The sequence below is a fragment of the Melospiza georgiana genome, chromosome 13, assembly GCF_028018845.1.
Source record: "Melospiza georgiana isolate bMelGeo1 chromosome 13, bMelGeo1.pri, whole genome shotgun sequence".
NCBI lineage: Eukaryota > Metazoa > Chordata > Aves > Passeriformes > Passerellidae > Melospiza > Melospiza georgiana.
The window spans coordinates 2,936,301-2,959,621 of NC_080442.1; the positions used below are offsets into that span (position 1 = coordinate 2,936,301).

Sequence of the window (23,321 nt, forward strand, 5' to 3'; positions counted from 1 at the left end):
GTGCATAGATCTTTTCAGAGCCTCAGACTCTAAGGAATACTTCAGTCAGCCCAAAAAATACCCTAAACACTTGTAGTGTCATGTTGCAGTACTGATGGAATCACAGACTCACAGAATGATTTGATTTGAAAGGGACCTTAAAGCCCATCCTGTTCCACCCCTGCCATGGGCAGGGACACCTCCCACTGTCCCAGGGTGCTCCACCAGCATGGCCTGGACACTTCAGGGATGGAGCAGCCACAGCTTCTCTGGGCAGACTCATTTATAAGACATTTATGATTAAAACAGTGCAGGGAGAAGCAGACTCAGGTTTGTTCCTCACCCTGTGTTCTGCTCTGTGGTGGAAGATTCCAGAATCCCCATCTGCTCCCACTGTGGATCTTGGCAGTCCTTAGAAATGAAATGGTTGTTCCTGGGATGGTTTTAGTTTAATCATTTTGTCCTCTCCTGTTCTTGCTGTGCCTGAGCAGATGGGGCTGTGAGTGGGTCACTGTTGTGTTGTCCCCAGGCCACCCTGGCTGCTGGCAGCATGATGCAGGCCCACGGGGATTTCGATGTCGCCCTCTCCAAGTACAAGGTGGTGGCCAGCAGTGTTCCTGAGAGCCCCCCACTCTGGAACAACATTGGCATGTGCTTCTTTGGCAAGAAGAAATATGTGGCAGTAAGTATCCAGTTCCCATTTTTTCCCATCTGCATCCAATTTCATGCAAGCACAAGATTCCTGTCATGTGGTGTGGGGACCCAGGACATTCCTCTGGCTGCCCTGGGTGATTCCAGACCCTGGCAGGGGCTCAGAGACCTTGGCACAGAGTCAAACACACCTGTGCCTTGGATTTTAGCCCATGGAAACAATGACCAACTTTGTGTGAGATTTACAAGCCACAAGAGTTTGAGTAGAATGACAGTGAATTTGTCACAGGGTGAAAAGGAAAATTTGGGGTTTTAAAATGGGGGTCAAGAAGCAAGATGGAGGAATCTGGGCATGTCCTGTTCTTCTTCGTCTTGTCCTCCATCTTCTGCTGTGATGGTGACACTTTTGGATTGGTTTAGGATAGAGACAGACTGTCTAACATAGGTGATAGGTATTGGAAAATTATTGTAAATGAAGTACAGGTAATTCTTAGTATAAAAAGTTAACACCACCTGTGTTAACCTTTTATACTAAGAACTACCTGTGCTTAGTACCACACCTGTGTCACAGCCTGCCCTGCCACAACCTGACCTGCTGGACAGATCTCAGCAGATTCTTTCTTCCTCAGAGAAAGAATGTAACAGATAAGAGAAAACAAACAACCTTGAAAAGCAGAACAGACAAATCTTGACTTCTTCGGTCACAGGGCTGGGAAAAAAAGACTTTCTAATACCTTGGGGTCATCTCAACCACAGAAACCTGGGAATGTGAGGGCTGTTCTAGCACATTTATCCCTTTTTTCCCAAGGCTGTCAGCTGCCTGAAGAGGGCAAACTACCTGGCTCCCTTTGACTGGAAGATCCTGTACAACCTGGGCTTGGTGCACCTCACAATGCAGCAGTATGCCTCAGCCTTCCACTTCCTCAGTGCTGCCATCAACTTCCAGCCCAAGATGGCAGAGCTCTACATGCTCCTGGCAGGTATGGGATGCTCCCTGTGCATCCCTCTTGGGAACACCACAGCACAGACAGGAGATGTGGGGTGAAGTAAAGAAACATGCCATAAAGCCTTTACTTAGGAGCTGATGCCCAGGCTTTTCAGTCAGATCCAGATTAAACATTGGAAAAGACTTGACACATGTGAGACTGGGGTTGGGTTGCCTGAGGAGTGGGTGTGGGTTTCCAGCACTGGATATTTTTGGGATGAAATGAGATAAACATGTCAGAAGTGACATTGTGTGGTTAGATGGGATATTGGGAAGAAATCCTTCCCTGGCACAGGGTGCCCAGAGCAGCTGGGGCTGCCCCTGGATCCCTGGAGGTGTCCAAGGCCAGGACTTGAAACAATCTGGGATAGTGAGGGGTGTCCCTGTCCACAGCAGGGATGAGACTGGATGAGCCTTAAGGTCCCTTCCAGCCCATCCAGTAGGGCTAATCCTGGCAGCAGTCCTGACAACCCTGCTGTGACACCTATTTTATGCCATTCACAATTGTCCTAAAAATCAGCTGCTTGTGAAACATCTCCTCCTGTGTATATGTTTTGCTTTGGTGCAGTTGCTCTGACCAACCTTGAAGACATTGAGAATGCCAAATGTTCCTATGAGCAAGCTGTGGCCTTGGACAAGTAAGTTTTGTCACAGCTGTCACTGGTTTGGGCTTTCTTTGCCTCCCTGCACTCATTTCCTTTGCCTCTCACTCTATCTCAACCCTAAGTGGTTTGTAGTTGGGAAATACCTTTATTCTTGTTGCTGTGACAGTGTTAAAACTTTTTTTTCTTTTTAATTTAAGTCAGCTGTGAAAAATGAGAGAGGATTTAATTTCAGAGCAACCCAGAGCTGTTTTTTGTTTTGCTGTTTGGGCAGTGAATCAGTGGTGGTGACTTTGGATGCCAGTCCTCCTTTTGGTGAATATTTATACACAGTGGAGCAGATTGAATAGAAGAAAACAGACTTTTTAACCCAAAGTTTGAGCACAGTGCAGAGCAGTGAGATGTCTGGGGTAAAGCCTGTTCTGAATTGGGCAGAGGGAAGATTTTAGCTGGGAAAATGTGCAAGAAGTTTGTATAAAGCAAGTTAAAGGGCAGCCCCTTCATTAAGAACATCTGTGTTTGCAGTCTAAGTCTTAAAATCAGAGCACTTGATTTCAGAGATGTTAAGCTGAACCTCAGAGTATGTCATCATTCCAGGCACAAAACCAAAATTACCTCATATTTATTAATAGTTTTGTTTCTCTCCCCAGTTTACTGTGAATATTTGCACACTTAGACCTACCAGCACTCCAGAGTCTGTCTGCAGGGGCCACACAAGGTGGTGGGAGATGGGACACCAGGGATAAATTCCTGGCTGGCAGGGTGGGCAGGCCCTGGCACAGGGTGCCCAGAGCAGCTGTGACTGCCCCTGCATCCCTGGCAGTGCCCAAGGCCAGGCTGGACAGGCTTGGAGCACCCTGGGACAGTGGGAGGTGTCCCTGCCCATGGCACAGAGTGGGACTGGATGGGATTTAAGGTCCTTTCCCACCCAAACCATTCCATGATTCTATTCCTAATCATCTTTCCATGCATAGCAAGGCAGGACAGGACCCTAAAGGCAGCTGAGACTCCTTAGTCAGGGCCTTGTGAGCAGTAAATGGTCTCTACAGCTTTGCCCAGGCATTTGGCACTTGGGTCATGCTCCAGCTCTATGGTCTGACCAGGAAAATAAACCCTCATCAAAGCAAAAATGAATTCCCACTGCCAGGGCCTGCTGGGGGGAACATCCAGACTGTGAGGCTGAACCTGTGTCCCCACAAGTTTCCCTTGCTGGTGTGTTCTGAGCTGATGGGGATGAAGGTGGTTGGTTTCCATCACCAGGAATGCTTTTGTAGTGGCCTAGGTGCCATGCTTGGGTCTGGAATGGAAATAACTTGGAAAACTCTTCAGAAAAATGTGTTCCACTCCTGGTTGTGGCTGGTAACTGTCCTTTCTGTGGGTATTCAGCTATTGATTTTTCTCTGATTGTCATATTGCTTCTCAGCTCTTGAAGGTGGTGAAATAGCTCCATCAGGTTCAATTAATTTTAAAACTGGCTGTTCTCAGGACTGTCTGATCTCCTCAGTGTTTTGGCAGAGACAGGGAGGAGGGCTTATTCTGTGGTGGGCTCAGCATTCCAGTTTCCTGGTTGAAGGAGAAGCCATGGTTGGAAATGCAGAGAGATTTCTTCCTTGCACTGGGGTGGAGAATCACCAGGACTGAGAGTCAGGGCCTGCAGGTTACACTTCATTTATTGCCCAGGGCCAGCAGGATCCTTCCCTTCTGCATTGCTCCAGAATGGGGACCAAAAAGTGAAACAGCAAACATGCATTCACAAACTCACTGCCCATCCTGGTGGTATTTCAAAGTGCAAATCTACAAGACAGTGCCCACTGATTAATAACAGCTTTTAATGAACAGACATCATGTCTGGTCAAGCAGGAGCTCTAGTGAATAAAAATACACCATTAATCTATTAACACCAGCAAAAATTAATGGCAAAATAGAATTAAAACATATTTAAACCAAGGATATTCTTTATAAAACTTTTGCTGTATATGATTTATTTATTTATTTATTTTTGCCTCTTCCTTGGCCATGGATGGTTCCAGTTATCCCAGCCATGCTCCAGGAGAGGGCACCAATACCTCACTCACATTTCTTGTCAACCCAGGGAGCATCAGAGCATCCCTGCCTGGCCTGGGTGCAGGGATGCTCCTGTGGGGTTCTCACAGGGAGCTGTGAGCAGGCAGAGCTGCTCCACCCACCCTGGCTGCTGAGTTTGCTGGGTTCCCAGGACGAGGTGAGAGATGAGGAGTCTGACTCCATGTTCTCAGAAGGCTTCTATTCTATTCTATTCTATTCTATTCTATTCTATTCTATTCTATTCTATTCTATTCTATTCTATTCTATTCTATTCTATTCTATTCTATTCTATTCTATTCTATTCTATTCTGCTATACTAAAACTATACTAAAGAAAGAGAGAGGATACATCAGAAGGTTTAACAAGAATGATAATGAAAAACTCGTGACTGACTGCTCAGAATCCAACCCAGCTGATGGTGATTGGTCATTAAATTAAAACCATTCACATGAAACCAATCAAACATGGACCTGTTGGTAAACAATCTCCAGACCACATTCCAAAGCAGCAAACCAGGGAGAAGCAATCAGATAATTATTGTTTTCATTCTTCTCTGAGGCTTTTCAGCTTCTCAGGAGAATAAATCCTGGTGAAGGGATTTTTCAGGAAACATGACAGTGACACCTGGCTCTCCTGGCCAGCCCAGATGGAGAGGGTTAATGTATCCCAGTGAAGGAGATGGATTGTTTGGGAAATGAGAATGTGTGAGCAGTTCTGCCTTGTGAAATCTTCATTCAGGAAGGGAGGCAGGAGTGTGCAGGTGCCTGTGTTCACCTGTAGCAGTACCTGCAGCTGTGTGTGGGAGAGAGAGGAGGTGAGGAAATGAAATGTAACCAGCACATTCTGTGCTGTGTCAGGTTATAAAACCCAAGAGCAAGGCTCTGTTGTGCTGCCTGTCCCATGATGAGCTGCTCTCCTGCAGACTGGGAGAGTCTGAGGTAAATCAGGGAAACATCATCTGTCTGAGTATGAAAAAGCCCCATCACTGGTGGGGCTGGGAGACAGAGAGTCCCAGGATTGCCCCCAGGTGCACAGAGCTGGCTGTTGCAGAGGGGGAGGCAGTGATGGGGGGGTTTCTGTTGGCACTGACACCTGGGGCCTTTGCAGAGCCCAGCACTGGGCTCATCAGGCAGGAGGATTCAGCCATGCTCCCAAAGCACTTTGCCAGACAATGAGGAGTGTCCAGCTTTGCTCAGGCACACCTCAGCATTACTGCAGCCAGGATAAGTGTTCCCTCAGGAAATGTGATGCATCCCATGTGTCTGCTGCAGGTGCAACCCCCTCATCAACCTGAACTACGCTGTCCTGCTCTACAACCAGGGCGACAAGGAGGGGGCCCTGAGCCAGTTCCAGGAGATGGAGAGGAAGGTCACTGTGGCCAGGGAGAGCAGCACACCTGACTTCGACCCTGAGGTTTGTGCCTAGCTCAGGAGCCACCCCAGGGCTGGCAGCAGATGAGGAGGAGGAGGTTTGACTTGGAGTCCAGTTATTAGGAGGAAGTTATGCTTGTGAGATTTCCCAGGCAGAGCGAGCGCCTGCTGAGAGCTGCTCGCTTCCTTTCTGCTCTTTGAAGCCCAGTTCTTCAATCAATACACAGCAAGACAAGATTCCCTCTTAATTAAGGCACTGAATTAGTGGAGATGTTTCCCCCAAGCACCAAACTGTAGCCAGCTCTCCACAGATCTTTTCTTGTAGGTTTTTTTTTTGATGGAGTTGTTGAGTTTATTGCCCTCTGAAGTGTTCCTGCTTACAGAGCTCTTCTCTTTTTGCTTCTTGAGAAGATGGTGGAGATGGCCCAGAAGATGGGAGCTGCCCTGCAGGTTGGGGAGAGCCTGGTGTGGACCAAGCCTTCTAAAGAGTCTAAATCCAAGCAGAAAGCTGCTGGGTCAGGGAAATCCAGCTCTCAGCAGCCTTTGGGCTCCAACCAGGCCCTGGGTCAAGCCATGTCCTCTGCTGCAGGGTATGGGAAAACCATGCAGCTCCCCCCAGGTATGTCTGCTCTGCTGCCTTTCAAGTTTAGATGTGGGAGAGAAGAAAATAAACCTCTCTTCCCTTTGGAAGATTTACAGCACCTGTGAGGGAGGGGATTGAGTGCTCACACAGCAGTGAGGGCAATATTTGGTGATAACTTTCCCAGATTTCTGACTTCAGGAAGATGCTCTGTGTAGTGTGTTTCACTCTCCTGCTTGTGCAGGGATGTGGGAGGCTGGAAGAGTTTCCCTTCCTGTCTGAACCACAATGGGCAAGATTCCATTAGCATGAGGTTGTGATCTTGCTCTGGGAAGGAAGCAGTTTCAGCAGCCAGACCTCTTGCCTTTCTTTGCAAGAGCCCAGGAGCTGCTATGCACAGACTACTGCAGACAAGGGAGAAGATGGATTTTTACAATTTTTACAGTTTTCCAAAGTACTTTCATCCTTTGTCTGACAATGATACTTGCAGCTGGATTGCTCCAAAGCTGCCCATCCTTGCAGGTGTTGCTGGATTTAATGGCACTGAGGGCTCTCAGGAGGTGGTGTGAGCCTTTGGAGGCTCAGCCCATCACTGCCTGTGCTGGGGCTGGGTGGGAGCATCTCCTGAGCCATTCCAAGGCTCACCTCCTCTCACCCCTCAGCTTCCAAGCAGGAATGCACTGGGGATGTTGCTCATTGTGGTGATTTTCTGTCACTCTCAGTCTTGTTGCCTGTGGGCTGAACCAGGAGAGTGGTTGTGTAATCCAGGCCTCTTTCTTTGGCATCCCCAAGGACCTGTCCCATTTCTCACACATGGAATAAACTTTCCATGCAGGGAAGACTTAGCCAGAAGATCTGAAAAATAAAACACACCGAGGGTATAGGGTGTACCTGAAGGACTCCATTATCCAGATCAGAGAAGGGAGCTGGTTCATAACATCATTTGGCACCCTAAATGTAAATGTAGAAACAATTTGTGTCCTGTTGTGATTTGATTCTGTAGGTAGCTACTTTAGCTGCCTGGAAACTCTCCCCATATTTGCTAAAGCTGTGAAGTGAAAACAACACTTTGCAGCTTGAGCATAAACCAGCTTCAGTGGAAATGGAAGTGGCACTTCCCTGTGAGGGTGGGCAGGCCCTGGCACAGGGTGCCCACAGCAGCTGTGTCTGCCCCTGGATCCCTGGCAGTGCCCAAGGCCAGGCTGGACAGGGCTTGGAGCAGCCTGGGACAGTGGAAGGTGTCCCTGCCCATGGCAGGGGGTGGAATGAGATGAGCTTTAAGGTCCTGTTCAACCCAAACCATTCTGAGATTCATTATTCTAGAAAATGTTTTCCCTTCCAGGGCATGAGTTAATTCCTACATTTGTACTGAATTCTGACTGTACCCCTGAGCTTCCTTTCAGCAGGATTTCAGGCACAGTGTCAACAAACCACTGGTAGGCAGAAGGAATCTGAGGGTAAATGAAAGCTGTGATTGTTTTGCACCTCTGCTGCTGGGAGGGACATAAAGAGCAGACAGCACACACATGGGCACAGAGTAACTTCAACTGTGTTCTCTCCCCAGGTGCTGCAACACCAGCTCTGCCAAAGAAGCCTCCCTCCCTGCCTCTGGAGCCAGATCAGGAGCAGGACTCAGAAACGAGCCCTGAGGAGAACCCAGCTCCCACAGGGCCCGAGGAGCAGGGCAAGGAGAAGCACCAGAGCCAGGAGGCAGCAGAGTAGGGCAGCTCTGGGCAGCACAGGCAGTGCAGGAGCCTCTGCAGGGCTGCCTGGGACTGGGGAAAGGGCCCTGCCCCACCCTGCCCCATTGTGGCTTCTCCCCACTGCCTGTCAGTCTGGATGGAGCTGTTTCCTATCAGTGATTTCAGCTTGTGGCTCTGCCTTGTTCCAGGGAGTCACTGCAGTGACCAGAGGTGTGTGTAGCTACTCTTAGTGCAGTCACAACTCAGCACACAGCTGGAGGGTCCAGCTCTCCCCAGGCTGGGTGTGAGTCCTCCAGAAGGACCCTTAGCAAAGCCAGCAGTAGTGATTTAGCATCCTGGGTGGTGAGGAGAATCAAACCCTCCCAGTGGCTGAACTGGTGAGCAGCTTTGCATAAAGAACCAGTGAACTGAAGCTTCAGGGCTCTGTGTTTGCTGGTGAAGCTCCCCAGCTGTTTGACACTTTATTTCCTGCTGTTAGTTCTGCACTCCTGGACTGTATCCCTCCCTAATGAGCAGCCCAGGAGAGGAAGGTTACTCATGGAAACATCCTGGAGGCAGCAGTGTCCAGGCAGCATGAGCAGGGCTCTGGGTACATCCCAGCCTTCAGCTGGGCTTGGTGGTTTGTTGCTCTTATCCAAAAGGCATTAATGCATCTTCAGAGCCCAGCCAGGAGCTGGAGTGCTCTCCTCTTCCCTGGAGAACACTGAGAGTAGAACCCCTCACTTTCCCCTGGGCTCTGGTATCCCAAACTGACTGCTTATCTTAAATGTGGCTTTTTTTTTCCTCTCAGGTGTCCTTTCTTCTGGGTTTTGTGTCAGTTCAGCCCCAGGGCAGCACTTCTGTAAGGATTCCCTCCTGCCAGGAGTTGAACAGAATTTTTTTGCAGAGCATTGGCAATTTGAAACAAACCAGACAAGAGACAGTGTCAGTCAGGTACAGTGCAGAGATTTTTATTCACATTTAACTTCTTATACTGAAAGTCCCTGCAGCCTAACAGAGTGCCTGGGAAGAAGAGGTGAGGATTGAAGAGCAGGGGTGGGCAGGGGCTGTCAATTCTTCATTTCAGCCCCAAAACTTGAATTCAAGGCAGATTTTTGTCCTATGATGCTTTGATGGGATAAGTGTCACACAGGGTGCACATACTGCACTTGGAGGTACTGTGAAGGGATTTATTTTAAACATATATTTTGTGAAAAGCTTATGCAACAGTGAACCAATTCTTCTATGAAATGAAGCAGTAACACCTTCTTTCTTCCTGGGAGCTTCATGTCTAGGGGAGCATTTTTAAATATGTAATTCCAGTTGGATAATAAATAGAGCTGCAGTTGCTGTCCTGTCCCCTTTCCTCCCCTGGGCATGGTGATGGTGGCATTTGCATGCAGTGAATTGCTGGGATCATTCTGCAGAGCATTTTTGTGCTAATGGTAATGAGGCTGGACTGCCCTTTCAGCTGGAATTGGGCAAGGGACTCTTCAGCAGGACTGCACTGAGGCATTAAGGGATTTTGGAAATCACACCTTATGTTCCAAAACCTGTTTCTGGCATCAGCCATAATTCTAATCCCCTCTTTTCTCCCCCTTAACTGGAAAGAATCATGAGCTTAATTTCGAGGGAAGCAGAAACCATCTGCTTTAGGACTTTTCTTCCCCTTTTTAGAGAAAGGTCTGTGATGAACAGGGTAAAGCAGAGCTCACAAGGTATTTTGCATCTTGGCTTCTGCACAGGAAACAAAAGTAATTCAAACATCAATGCCTGAGTGGCAAGACCTTTTTCCAGCCAAAAGTAATGATCTGTCTATCCAGCAACATGTGTTCAACCCAAAAAATGTGGTGTTGAGGTCCCTGAGACAACTGGATGCTGATTTATGCTACAGGCAGGATTAGTGGCTACATGCTGTGCTCCTGTGCTTAGTTGTGACTGAGCAAGGTGGATGTGGGGGCCTTAAAGCTGTTGAGAATTCAGATTGCCCAGTTGGGGAGTGGGTTTCAGTTGGTAAAGCCTCTTCTGCAGAGACAGACTCAGTGCTGAATGAGGGAAAGCTTTGCTAAAATAATAAGCTCCACACATAAATGCATTCAAAAAGAGCCCATGTTGTAACAAGTACTCTATCTGCCAAGACTTTTCTAGAAGAGAAAAAACCCAGTTCTGCTACAAGGAAAGCTTTACCACTCCCTCCAACCACACTGCTAAAAAAAAATCTGTGTTTTTAATGGAAGACACAGGTGAGATTTGAGCCCAGTTCTACCCAGTCTGCACTGAGGGCCAGCTTTCCTGAGAAATTCACAGGGGAGGTTTCCAGGTTTTGTTTTCCATTGCCTCCCCTTGCATTTAAATGGGATAATTGCTGCCATCATTTGTGTTCCTCAGCTGCTGGGAGCTCTGCTGGGCACAGGCTGATGCCAGGCTGTTGGAACAGAGCTCCTGGCACAGGAGGGAATGGCCATGTGCTGTTTGCAACCTGCACCTCTCCTTTCCTGAGGGAACATCTTCCACCAGAGCCTGGATCAGTGGCTCCCTGAGAACCCTGCCTGGATCCAGCTGAGATGCCAGAGTGAAAGAGGAGAACTTCATCCAACATCTCCAAGAGGTAGAACCAGCATTCCTGGCTCTGAAATCCCAAGTTTTACTGAAGGTTACTCAGATCCAGTATTTTCCTCTGCTTTTCTCCTGTTCTCCCCAACACTCTGAGTTCCTTAGCCCAGGAATAGCAAGGCAGCAATTGTGTGACACAAATGTGTGCCAGGGCTGCTCTGGACAGATTGCACAGAGACAATACTGGCACAGAGACACTTGAGCTGTTCACTCACTCACAACCCTCAGCTTTCACCTAAGCTGCAAGCTCCAAAAGAACCCCCAACCAACATTTTAGGATAACTGGAAATTGAGTTCTGTTGTACCATTTTACAGAACTGTCCCATTATTTAACTCTTTGCTCAGGACATGGTTGGAAAAGTCACCCTGTGGCACAAAACCCCTGATAATTCAGTGTATCATTACAGAATAAATAGTGAAAAAAGAACCCAAGCACAACTGCTGACAGTTTTCCACTGGGTTTTGGGATGGATTTAGTGCTCTGCTGCTCTCCAGGCTTTGGATTCCAGTGGCTAATGAGCTGAGCTGAGCTCTAAAACATCCAGCACAAAGCAGTTCATGAGGTCTTTGCTAAAGGCTGAGGAAGAATATTTCAGCACCAGTTCTGTAAATGAACTTGGGAAGGGAGGTCAGACTTGACTGGATCTCACACATCCCAACAGGAGATAACCAGGAAACAAAAGAAAATCAAGTAATTCTGAGTAATGCTGAGAAACTCCCCTGGAGAGGAACAGAGGTAAAGAGCCTTTAAAGTGGCCAGAGTTGGGTTTGGGATTGGCTCTTCCATGGCACAGCCCCAAGGGCACAGGGAGAAGGAATGTGTCCTTTGAGATCTGCCAGGCCCCTGGGATTCACACCTCCAAATAATCCAGCACTTGACCCTCAGCAAGTGCCATACACAGAAAACATGGAAGAATGCTAATTTTGGATCATGGATAAGGCAAAATAAACCTAAGCCAAGGTGGCTGCAGGAACACACAAGTGAAAATACCATGGAGAGCTGTCACAGTGCTGAGCTCTGCTGCTGCATCTCCAGCAGAATCTGTGTGGATAAATATTTCCATTGCAAACCCTGTTCCAGGAGTGAGGCTGGCTGAGGTTTGAGCCATCCATCACTAAGGATTTCAAGGTACAAGTAACACAGGAGAACAAACAGAATTTGTAGAGACAGAGGATGAGGGGGAACAGGGTCAGCTCAAGCCTGGTTTTGAAGCTTTGGTATTTCTGCAGCTGTTGAAGCAGCTTTTCTTTGTTGTCACTACTGTAGCTGTGCAGAGGTGTGAGACTGCAAGTACAGGGGAAGCATTTCAGCAGCTCTGTCATTAATTTGGGAAGGCAGAAGGAAGTTAAGCACATCATGTTCACAGCATGTGAAACAAAGCAAAGGCTGCTGGGCCCCTCCATTCAATTCAGATTTATTACCATATAGATTGTTCCACAACTTAATCAGGGATCCCACTGGCACAGCTGATGAACAGGTCATGGTGGTTAAGGATTCTCCTTGGGAAGTGACTTTGGGTGCAGATGAGCTCCATGTGCCTGATGAAGCAGATTTGGGTAGAGCAGCAGCCTGGCCATGCCCAGCTGCTGGGATTAGAGCTGGGACTCCCCATGCCAGGTGTTCCCAGCACACCCACAATGGGCTGCAGCAGAAATGTTTACCTGTGAGGAGCAGCAGGAAGAAGGAGCTAACAATAATTATATTAATGAAGCTTTTGGGCCCAGATGATTCCTAAGGAGTAAGCTCCTTTTTAATGATTCTTTGCAGCAGTTACTGACTCAGATTATAAAAGCTAATTTTAGCCTCTCATGTTCCTGATCAGTGCAAGCACAGCTGACCCTGGCACAAGGTCACACAAGGTATGTGCAGTCACACGTTTTTAGGTGGCCCTAAGGAATGTCAGTCCCATCAGCCTCACATCCCTGGAAGTGTTTTAGCAAGAAAGAAGTGAAATCCAGCAGCAGGGCCATTGCTGGTGACAGCTTGTGTGTATTTAGTTTTGTTTCCAGGTCCAGAATGCACAGTACAAGCCAAGGATCAGTTTCCAGCTGGCAGATCCATGGCCTTTGGTGGCCCTAGGAGTGAGTGGAGTGCCAAAAGGCCACCATCCCAGGCTGCCTTGCTGATGGCCTTGGACCTCTAAGTGAGTCAAAAAGAGAGGTTCTTTGCATTTATTTTCAGTTTTGGAAGACTAAAGCAGAACTCCTGTGCTACAGTTTATCAATTATAATAATAATAATAGTAGTAATAATCATCTTCATAAAAAAATAATCTGGGCAGAAATGCCTCAAGTCTTAAGAAGATCCTCCACCTGGATAAAATGCTGACACTGAAGGGAAGCTCAAGGTGGGCTGAGCTGCAGGAAAACACAGCACTGACTGTACTTAGAACACTGCTCAGGGGGAAAGCTGAATACTCATGACAGACAGCATTGTGTGCTGAGTCAGTGCAAGTACAGCAGCTGCCAATTTGCATCCTTGCAGAGCAGCCAGGATGGCTTTTCCCAACAGAGAGCACCACTGACAGCAGCCTGACAGTGTTACTGCAACAGATCACTCCACCCTGAGTGACACAGACTCTCCTCCCTCCATTCAGGTGCAAAGACTGACCTGGAACAACCTCTGCAAGCTCTGCTAAGGCACAGGCTTGCCCAGACAGGCTGATTGCACTTAACCCAGTTCTACTGAGAACTGGCTTGAGAGCTGTGCAAACACACTCCAGGTTCCTCAAGTGGCCAGAGACAAAACCATGCTGGTGCTCTGCAATTCTTAGTGTGTGACTGTGAAAGGTAAAAAAATAGAAGCAAAGTATTTAACAAGGACACATGATTCTGCTTTTTTAATTTCACAGGCCAGAGCAAAGAAACTATCAGTGACCTAGTCAAAAAAATCCCAACATCACACCCTAAAAAGGCCACCTCACTTCAGTCTTACCTGGAAAATGCTGCTTTTGAGCTTCCAGAGGGACCCTCCCTGATATATTAACCTTTCCTAATAGAGGGCAGGGAGACTGAAGAATTTGGCACAACCATTCTCAAACAACCAAAAACGAGTCTCCAGCACTCAAGAGCTTTTCTGTAACACACCATTAGCAGAGTATTTAGTGTACAGCAAACACAGGAAATGGTTTGGGGGTTCCCTGGCAGGGAAACAGAGCTGTCCCCCAAACAGAAAACCTGATTATCTTCGCTCCTTATTTCCTAAAAACTAAGCACAGGCTGCTCATGTGGAACACCCTTAGTCACAGATGTCCAGAGTCACCTGTGCAGCCTGGAGTAGGTTCAGTCTGTATCACATTTTGGGACTGGCTCCCTCTGGGGCTGGGCACACGGAGAGCTAATTGCACCAGGCAGTAACTCCATCCTCACCCCAAGGAAGGTTTGCAAAGTGCTGGGAGGAGATAACCCACAAGCCTTTTATTTTGAATTTACCAGAGGCAGGGCTGGGCACTGCTGTGCTCTCCTGGGATCCAGGGGCAGGAAATTCTCCTGCTGCTGCACTTTGCAGCACTACCAGAAAAGATCCACTCTGAGCTACGAGCAGCAAACTCTGCCAGCCAGGGATTTTGGTCTTTGTGTCCCTCCCCCTTAAGACAAAGCCAGTTTTCACATTAAATACTAAAACCTTTGCACCTGACCTGCACGTGAAGCGCTCGAGTCACTGCCGAGTGACTGGAATGTAGCTGACAGTTTATACCTGGAATTATTCTTTGGCTCTTTGACAGTTATACCCAGAAAACACACCACACCCTGCTTCTGTTCCTATACCACCACTGCTTCAAATGCCAATCCACGGCTCTCAGACACCGTGCGGTGCTGGAGAAGAAGGAGGCTCCTGGTTTGCTACTGAGGATACGCTTCAGAGTAGAGCAGTCCCTCGGCTGAGATGGCGTCCCCGAGCCCCACGGTCCGCACGGGGTCCTTGCACACCAGCACGGGGGTGAAGTGGAAGGAGATGCCTTCCCTGTGCCACTGCACCACGGGCTCGTCTGGATTGAGGGAGATTTTGGATGGCGCCTCCGTGTGGGAGGTGACGAACTCCAGGGGAGCTTTGAGGAAGACCTTGGTGGTGTCGATGGTGTCGGTGGCACAGGCCTGGGTGCCAGCAGCCCTGGCCCCAGCTGCCACTGCTGCTGCCTGGTTGCCCCAGTGGCCGTCCACGGTGACCAGGATGTGGTAGGCCAGCGTGTGGAAGTGGATCCGGGTCAGGTCCGAGGCCCGTTCTGCCGTCTTGCCGTGCTCCTTCAGGATCCAGAAGAGGATGTCACTGACCACCCCCACGTCGGGAATGCCGCTCCAGGAGGCCAGGGAGGCGTGGGGACCAGAGGCAGACTGGGTGAGGAACAGCAGCTCCTGCTCGTTCAGCCCGATGGAGTTCACCAGGGGAAAGACCTGCTAACAGAAACAGGGCCAGCACGTTTGCCTTCAGGAGCGGAGTCACACCTGGGAGTCCCTGCAGTGCCCTGTTGCTGGCTCAGCAGAAGCAGCACCCAGCTTCCCAGTCACTGCACTTCCACAAGTTGGCAAGAATTACTTAGCCAAGAAAACATTCCATTTGGTGCAATTAATTTTCCAGACAGTAAAAGAATAACAACACATCAGCTCCACATAAAACATAACACTGAGATCAGAGCTGTGTCAAGCCAAACAAGGAACCACCATGAAAGAAAGTATCCCTCAATTTCTCTGCAGAATTTAAAATTGTAAACTCAGCTCAAATTCATTCCTCAGTTCATCTTCCAATGTATAGTCCAAATGTTGAGTTTTGATTTCTGTATTCATGCACTGTGATACTGAAGTGAAAAGAGCACATCCTTTCATTTTCCTTACCTGATGCACAATGTTGCTCATAAAATCCTGATCAGTCATACTGGCCAGCTCCAGGTGTATGGGAATGTCGGTTGGGATATCAGAGATGGAGGCTACAGCCTACAGGAAAAAGGAAAAAACAACCTTAGAAGATATATTTATTAAGGAACAGAAGAAGAAAAAGGGTTGTGACTCAAGATACACATCCTTTAATCTCCCTGTGTGTGGATATAAACAATTCAATGGGATGTCTGACCTGTGTATGTACTGCTAAGGAGAGAAAATAAAACAACTTCAAGTTTGCAGAATCCCAGGGCAGAAAAACTATCTAGCCTTAATATGCTCCAGCTCAGAACCTTTCTAGTGGATTAATTCCAAAAACCTCACAAATCTGAAGCAGCTGCAGAGGAGCTGATCCCAGAATGTGAAAAATGTCAAAGCCTTGCATCAGGATAAGCCCTCAGCTGTAAAACAGGTGGCACAACACAGGTGCTCTTTAAGGAATGCAGGTGTTGATTATAACCTGGATCATCCGTGTCCAGCATAGAAAAAGCCTGGTTTAACTGCTAGATAAGCCCAGTAACCACATCAACACCCTCCAGCCAGGCCACCAGCCCTTCTTTTCCCTAGACAAGCCACAGAATCTAAGAAGAGACAGTGTTACATGATTAGACTTCAGCCATTCCTGCAGCTCCCACTCTCCTTTAGGCAGCCAGTACTGAGATCTGTGGGAGCTCTGAAGGCACAGCCTTCCTACACCTTCAAACCTGGGGAAACAAAAAACACCTGGAGAGGAACTGAAGGAAATCCAGGGATTCTGTATCTCACCTCCATGAGTCGCCTCTGTCTCATCTCCTTGCTCTGCCCTTCCATCATGTGAAGTCCTGAAAGCACCACCAGGTCAGGCTGGAACTCATCCAGGCTGGACACAAACACCTCCAGCATGTTCAGGGCGCCGTTGGACAGGTCGTGGGAGAAGATGAAGCGGTTGGCAGCGGGTGCCCTCACCCGGCCCCACTGCTCACCTGGGGTGGAGCAAACAGCACCAAGTGTGTGTCAACTGCTTTGTTCCTGGGCAAAATCACAAATTCAATGGGTTCCATCAGCAGCAAGAAAAGCCATTTTAGCTTTTAGAGCTGTTTTAACCTTTTCATCAGCGGTTACCAACAATTCATTACAGAAGGTTACCCTGAGTTTCATCAGATTTAACACGGTTAAATCTCTGTTTTCAGGGAGCATTGTAGTGTTTGTGGAGGTTCAGAATGACACCCCTCAGGCTGTGCAGCAATCTTAGTGATGTGCAGGGGTACCACTGAACCCCTGCTCCATTGTACCTGCTTGATATTCCAAGATAAGATGGAATTCATCTCTTTCCTGCATGGATTCAGGTGGCACAACCACATTGTCATCGAGCAGTTCGTGGAGTTTGGGACCAACTGGGCCACAAAGGAGGATCTAGAAAACAAGGAAAAACAAACAGTTTCCCTTGCCATGTCCCTTGCCAAAATTTCAGCATCTCCTACACAACTGATTTTAAAAGTTAATAATTCAATTTTTAAAAATCAGCTTGGTAGTCCAACCATATGTTCCACCAGCAGAACCTAAGAAATAACTGCAAAATCCCCAAAATCTACACAGAAGTAACATGAGACAAGCAAATTAAAGAACACAAGCAAATGGCATGAGATGTTTGCAACATGTGTGTACCTTCAGGTCTGGGTTTGTTGCAAGCTTCTGCCCGATGAGAGCAGCATTTCCTCCCACGTAAAGCTGTAAAACAAACAGAGCAGGGTGTGGGCATCCCCTTGCTTTGGGACCTTTAAACACATTTAGGCCTCAGCACAGGCTGGAGATTTTGGCTTTTTAGAACAAGGTTCAGCAGCACCCAAGTTACTAAAGGTTGTTGGGGCTGAAGGCAAAATGATCTTACAATTCTCTCAACAAGTTGAGCATTCTTTATTTTTAATCTAAATATTCACCTTCAGGTAACAGCCATGTAGAAATCAATTAATCCCCAACACTGACAGCACTGTGAAAACCAACTCATTCAGCACATAAACAGCCCTTGCTCCTGTGCAACCTCTCTGTGGCTAAAGCCCTGGTGGTTTTTAGCAAGGCTGACAAGGAATCATTTAAAATCTGCAACAGTTCTTGCTCCAGTTTGAGGCTGAGTTGAAACCTGGTGCCTGTGCCCATGTGAAGTGAAAGGAACTGTGGAAGTTTCTTCAGTAGTAAAGTTCAAATTTTGCAGTTAAACTGTGATTTGAGCTTGAAAAGCAGGGAATATGGGTTGTCCTGAGGTCACAGGTGCTCAGAGGAGGCCATGGAGAAGATCCAAGGGCTGCTCTGGAGCCAGGCTGGGAGAGCTGGGGTGCTCACCTGGACAAGAGAAGGCTCCAGGCAAAGTTCAGAGCCCCTGCCAAGGCCTGAAGGGGCTCCAGGAGAGCTGGAGAGGGACTGGGGACAAGGAATGGAGGGACAGCACACAGGGAATGGCTCCCACTGCCAGAGGGCAGGGATGGATGGGATATTGGGAAGGAATTCTTCCCTGTGAGGTGGTGAGGCCCTGGCACAGGGTGCCCAGAGCAGCTGTGGCTGCCCCTGCATCCCAAGGTGAGGTTGGACAGGGCTTGGAGCAGCCTGGGATAGTGGAAGGTGTCCCTGCCCATGGGTGGCACTGGATGGGCTTTGAAGTCCCTTCCAACCCAAACCACTCCTGGCTTCTCTCACAGAAAACAGGCCATACAGCTAAAAATCAGGCAACTCCTCACTCCCAGCCTCTTTTACATCCTCAGCCCCATCTGGTTCCCAAGAGACATCTCTGAATTTCAGTTTGGGAATGTCAGCAGGGGAGAAACCATTGAAACCCCCCTCATTTACAGCGGGGACAGAATCCCAGGAAACACCATGAACACAAGCTGCACCACAAGCTTCTTCCTCAATGATTTGCTCTCCAGAGGGAGAATGAAGGTCAGCAGTGCCAAGGCAGTCAGGAAGAGGATTCCCAAGGATTCCCAAGGATTCCCAGGGATTCCCTGGCTGCAGACCCACCTGAGCTGCGGGGTGCTCCGAGGCCGTGCGCGCAATGTCCTGGAAGGCCTCGGCGTCGCTGAAGAAGCGCTCGGCAGCCGCCCCTCTCTCCATGAAATGGGCAAAAGCCTCCTTCAGGTCCTGCCCAGAGTTCAGCACTGCATGGTCCTTCCCATCACTGGGCTCCAGCCCCAGAGCCTCCAGCAGCTTCACCCCAGACAGAACCACGTCCACGCAGGCGTTGACGCTGGGAGAGAGAAAGAAAGAAAGAAAAGGCGTCCTGGGAAAAGCAGCCAGACCTCAGGGCACCTGGGAGGGCAGGGAGGTCACATCCCTGACTCTGCAGGGGGAGAGCAACCAGCCAAAGGAAAAAAGGCACAGCAATTTCCTGAAATTCTCTCCTAAAGCTTTCCCTGCCTGACTGGCTTTTATTGTGCTCAGGGAGGGATTTCTAACTTTCTGCTCCACGAAAACAAGGAAAGCTGTGTGCTCCAAAGGTGGTTGAGTATGTTACAACACAGGTTCTACTTCATTTCCTGCCTTGGGCTTGCTTAAAAAGAACAGGAATAGTAACAGTGGCATTTTAAATTCTTAAAAGCTTCTAATACCCATGTATTTTGGGTTTAAAATGTGCATGTGATTCAAAACTGCACGTTAGAAACAAAACTGAAAGCGTTTAAGTCAGCTAGATCTGCCTCTGGAGTTTCAGCTATTGCTAATAACAGCCAACCCACACACAACTCCCCACACAGGCTGGCTCTGTTTACAGAAAGTCAAGAGAGCAATTTGTCAGTTGAAATATTTGAAAATGAGTTTCCAAAGGATCATCCCAACCTTACAGAAACAGCATGCAGTGGAAACAGGAGAGAAATCCTGCGATTGTAAGGGAGGGATAAGAACCATTTCAGCAGATCCAGGCTTTTTTGGGAAAGTCTGACTTCCAGTCCCCATGTCCCATTGATTCAGTCACAGTCTAATTCAGACTACGGGACAGGAGACTTACTGGCAGGAACCAGAACCCCAGAAGACAATTTAGAAACACTTGCCCTTGTCTCACTCTGTGGTTTCAGAGCAATAACAACAAATAGGAAATACTTCCTGAGATAACACCAGCAACTGCACAGAGATGCAATCTAAACACCTTCTGTAGCTGCTGTCAATGCCATTTCTGTTCCTGTGGCCCACATTTCCCTGACAGGGATCCAAACCATCAATCAAACTTGTGCAGGATCTCCGAGTTTCTCCACATGTCCCCCCAGGACACTCCAAGGCCAGTTCCTGCTCCCTGGCAGTGAGGAGTGCTCAGCACTCAGCATTCCCTGGCAGTGACCTCTCAGGAGTCACATTTGGGCTGCAACAAAAAAAAGCTGCATCACACAAAATAAAGGACATGAAAAACCCTGAGGCTTTCCATTCCACAAGGTAACGAACCCAGAAATCCTCTGGATGTGCATCACCTGCTACACCAAGGACACAGAAATTCCCTAGCATCGCAGAGAAAAGAAACCATAAATTCAAGCAGCATTGTAGCCCCAAATTTATGTTTTAATGAATCATTACAGACCCAAGGGGATAAACTAAGTCATATTCCTCTGCTAACACAGAGCCACACAGCCATGGATGTGGATAACTCCTTCCAGCATCCAAAGGATGATTCTTCCAGTCACAGTCAAGTTACCTGCCATGTCCATAGATTTAAAAGAAAGTGAGTCAAGCGCTAAATATAAGATCAGTGTGACATTCCTGAACTTTCCCCTTGTTCTCTTCCTACTTTAAAAAGAGAAAGGGTGTTGAATTTCCCTGAGCTCAATATCCATTGCCTTCCCTGTCCCTTCCCTCCTTATCTCTCTCCAGCTGTGTCTGGACTCAGTTACCTCTTCCCAAAAAAAGGCTTTACTCCTTTCTCCACTTTATAACTTGTCTCTGGTACCTATTTATTGCCAGCCTTTGCTGGATGGACCAGCAGCTCCAACTGACCCTAACCCCAACCCTCAGACTGTACACAAAGTTGTTTTACAGACAATCAAGCTAGGAATAATATCTCTGAGAAGATCTCTCCAAGAGGGCCAGAGCCCAACTTAAATCCCCACTACAGGAGTGTTCTGGATCATTGATCCCCTCGGCCAACATCCAACTCAGACTGAGCAGCTCTGTGGGAGGCGCTGCACTCACATCCAGCTCTTTTTCATGGAATCGTGGAATGGTTTGGGTTGGAAGGGACCTTCAAGGTCATCTGGCTCCATCCCCTGCCATGGGCAGGGACACCTTCCACTATCCCAGGCTGCTCCAAGCGCCCTTCACCTTGGGCACTGCCAGGGATGCAGGGGCAGCCCCAGCTGCTCTGGGCACCCTGTGCCAGGGCCTCACCACCTCACAGGGAGGAATTCCTTCCCAATATCCCATCCATCCCTGCCGTCTGGCAGTGGAAGCCACTCCCTGTGTGCTGTCCCTCCATCCCTTGTCCCCAGTCCCTCTCCAGCTCTCCCGGAGCCCCTTCAGGCCCTGCCAGGGGCTCTGAGGTTTCCCTGGAGCCTTCTCTTGTCCAGGTGAGCACCCCCAGCTCTCTCAGCCTGGCTCCCGAGCAGAGGGCTCCACCCTCAGAGCATCTCCGTGGTCTCCTCTAGATTTGCTCCAGTAACTCCGCGTCCTGATTTTGGGGACCCCAGAGCTGGAAGCAGCTCTGCAGGTGTGGTGTCACCTGGGCGGCAGAGACACATCCCAGGTACGGGATCCATCCCCCTGCCCGCCGGGGCCGCAGCACATCGGTACCCGCACATTCCGTACCCGCACACGTGGGCACCGGGACGCGCATCCCGGCCCAGGCGCGCTCCCGCCCCGCCGCCAGGGGCGCTCCCCGCGCGCTCCCGCACCTACCCGACGGCGACGCGCGCCCAGCCGCGCGCGGGGCGGACAATGGCCGCCTGCCAGGCCGCCACCGTGCGCGCCTCCAGCGAGCGGGCGCGGCGCAGCGTCCCCAGCAGCGAGGCCGAGAGCTGCCGCAGGGCCGCGGGGGGCAGCTCGGGGCCCAGCACGCACAGGTAGCCCAGCGCCAGGGCCAGCAGGCCCACGCACACCGACCGCTGCCACATCGCGCCGGGCGCGCTCCGCTGCTCCTCCTCCTCCCCCGCCGCCGCGGCTGAGGCGGGGCGCCGCCGGCGGGGGCCTCGTTACGCCGCCTCCGTAGCGCCCCGCCCCCGCCGGCCAGCGGATGGCGTAAATCTCTTCGGGAATCCCGGCGCGCTGTCCTTCCTGCGCAATCTGCGTGCGGCTCGGCCGTGCGGTTGCGCTACTTGCGTAAATCGGTATGGGAATAGCGCTCCTCTCTGCGAAACTTGCGTGCGGCTCGGTAATGCCGCTACGTCACCTGCGTAACTCGGCACGAGAATAGCATAGGCGGCAGCGGGCGGCGCGTCGTGAGGGGAGGTGGCAGGACAGAGGCTCCCTCACGGCACTGCCGGGCTGAGCCCTCCGGGAACGGGCCGGGCTCTCAGGCAGCCGGGATGAGGAGCCCGCGGTGAGCACTGCCCCGGTGTTGGGGCCTTCGGTAGCGCTGAGCTGATGCCTGCACCCTCCTACGTACGTGGTACTGATGGCCATCCCCTCCCCGGGGTTCCCCCTCACGTGCCGTTATTTCTTTGTTCCCCGGCACCTTTGTGGGTCTGTGTTGTATTTCCACTCTGCCCCAACAGCGCAGTGCCTGTAGTCCCCCAGCTCCTCTGCCCTGCCTCACACCAAAGTTTCTCTAAAGGCTCACATCCATCAACCCAGTCACTGATAACCAACCCTAATCTAATTTTTTTTTTTTTTAATTTGTTAAAAAGTTCCTGGTCTGTCTCGGTTTCGTGCCTTCCCCAGGGTGCGGTGGCCTCATTAGAGCTGCCCACAGCCCTGAGGGCACCGGCGCTGGGAGCGGGACTGGGAACGCCCTTTGCTGCCTGGTGCGTCCCTCACAGAGATGCCCTAGTGAGCAAGAAGGGAGGTTTCCCTTTCTAATGAAAGGGAGTTTTTCTGGGCTTCTTTAGAAATTGCAGGAGCGTTCACTCAGAGACTTCTGACAAAATTTGCAAGAGTTTGACAACTGTGTGCCACAGCGCGTTGGCTGAGGCAGCCGATAATTTCCTTATTCAGTTCTGTGTTGTGAGTGATTGTCATCTCCTCAGACTCTTACAAAGCAAGCAGTAAAGGAGATAGATTGGTGAAAGGCTTTTTTGCTGCTTTTTCTTTCTTTTTAGGATGGTATTTAGTCAGCAGCCATGCCATGGATTTGTTTCTGGCCCTCATGGCTCAGTGGCTGCCCATCAGGTTCCCTTTCTTCCTAGACATTGCCATAAAGGACATCCTCATTTATTTATGTATTCTCTTTCTCTGAGATTATTCCTCAGAGCTTTGAGGGTGCAAAGATGGGCAGGCCAGGTGGTGAAGGAGAGAGTGAGAACCTCCTCACCTGACAGCTGATAGTGAGCAGGGGCATGACTGGGATTGTGAGCCTAAAGCAGTAATGTAATGATCTTAAAGAACTGAATTGTGAAGACAAACTAGAGGCCTTTCTGCCTTCCCTATTTTTCACCAGATCCTTCATGAAGTTCTTTATCCTCGAATACCTTCCTGCCATAGCAGCCCTTCACAGAGTGATCATCTTTTCCTCTCAGACCCTGTTGAGCTCACCAGAGTTGCTTGGTTAAGGTGTAACTCCCCTTTTCCTTTGCTCAGTGCTCTTTGGTTTTTGTCAGCAGCTTTTTCATTTGAGCAGATTTAATCATTTCCCCTTCGGTGCTTTCCTGGCAGATGTTTGATCCGTGTGTGTTTATGAAATCTCGCTGGTTTCACACTCCCTGGGGGAGAGGCCTGTGAGGCTCTCATGGTTACCAACAGCTCTCCAGCCCAGGCAGGCAGAGACAGCAGAGTACATACCTGCCCCAAAACCTTGCTGCAATGAGGGCTTCACCTGTGGGACCAG

The 23,321-nt window shown here is 49.5% G+C and overlaps 2 protein-coding genes across 4 annotated transcripts in view; one reads left to right on the top strand and one right to left on the bottom strand.

The window, feature by feature from the left end:
- Positions 1-9,263, top strand: part of BBS4 (Bardet-Biedl syndrome 4) — a 37,518-nt gene extending 28,255 nt beyond the window's left edge. For both annotated transcript variants that reach the window (XM_058033157.1, XM_058033155.1), the window contains 6 exons: positions 509-661; positions 1,439-1,610; positions 2,184-2,253; positions 5,553-5,694; positions 6,063-6,270; positions 7,796-9,263. In XM_058033157.1, coding sequence (XP_057889140.1) covers positions 509-661; positions 1,439-1,610; positions 2,184-2,253; positions 5,553-5,694; positions 6,063-6,270; positions 7,796-7,953 — 903 coding nt within the window. In that variant the 3' untranslated portion in view covers positions 7,954-9,263. The remainder of the gene's footprint in view (positions 1-508; positions 662-1,438; positions 1,611-2,183; positions 2,254-5,552; positions 5,695-6,062; positions 6,271-7,795) is intronic.
- A 4,087-nt stretch (positions 9,264-13,350) lies between these two features.
- ADPGK (ADP dependent glucokinase) lies at positions 13,351-21,453 on the bottom strand. 2 transcript variants are annotated; one of them, XM_058033159.1, is made up of 7 exons: positions 21,239-21,453; positions 18,386-18,611; positions 17,042-17,104; positions 16,669-16,789; positions 16,163-16,359; positions 15,356-15,454; positions 13,351-14,917 (listed from the first exon to the last, which is right to left on the bottom strand). In XM_058033159.1, the coding sequence occupies exons 1-7, from the start codon at positions 21,451-21,453 to the stop codon at positions 14,369-14,371; spliced, it is 1,470 nt and encodes a 489-aa protein (XP_057889142.1). In that variant the 3' UTR covers positions 13,351-14,368. The 2 variants fall into 2 exon arrangements, with proteins under 2 accessions (XP_057889142.1, XP_057889141.1); XM_058033158.1 differs by having other exon boundaries at positions 13,351-14,920.
- Positions 21,454-23,321: the final 1,868 nt, after the last annotated feature.

What these genes read in the sequence shown, in the direction of transcription:
- ADPGK (XM_058033158.1), bottom strand. Translation starts at nt 21,453, where the DNA reads ATGTGGCAGCGGTCGGTGTGCGTGGGCCTGCTGGCCCTGGCGCTGGGC. An exon ending in CGGAGCACCCCGCAGCTCAG is followed by an intron (nt 17,105 to 18,385) that starts GTGGGTCTGCAG and finishes TTTGTTTTACAG; the next exon opens with CTTTACGTGGGAGGAAATGC. An exon ending in TGAGCAACATTGTGCATCAG is followed by an intron (nt 14,921 to 15,355) that starts GTAAGGAAAATG and finishes TGTTTCTGTTAG; the next exon opens with CAGGTCTTTCCCCTGGTGAA.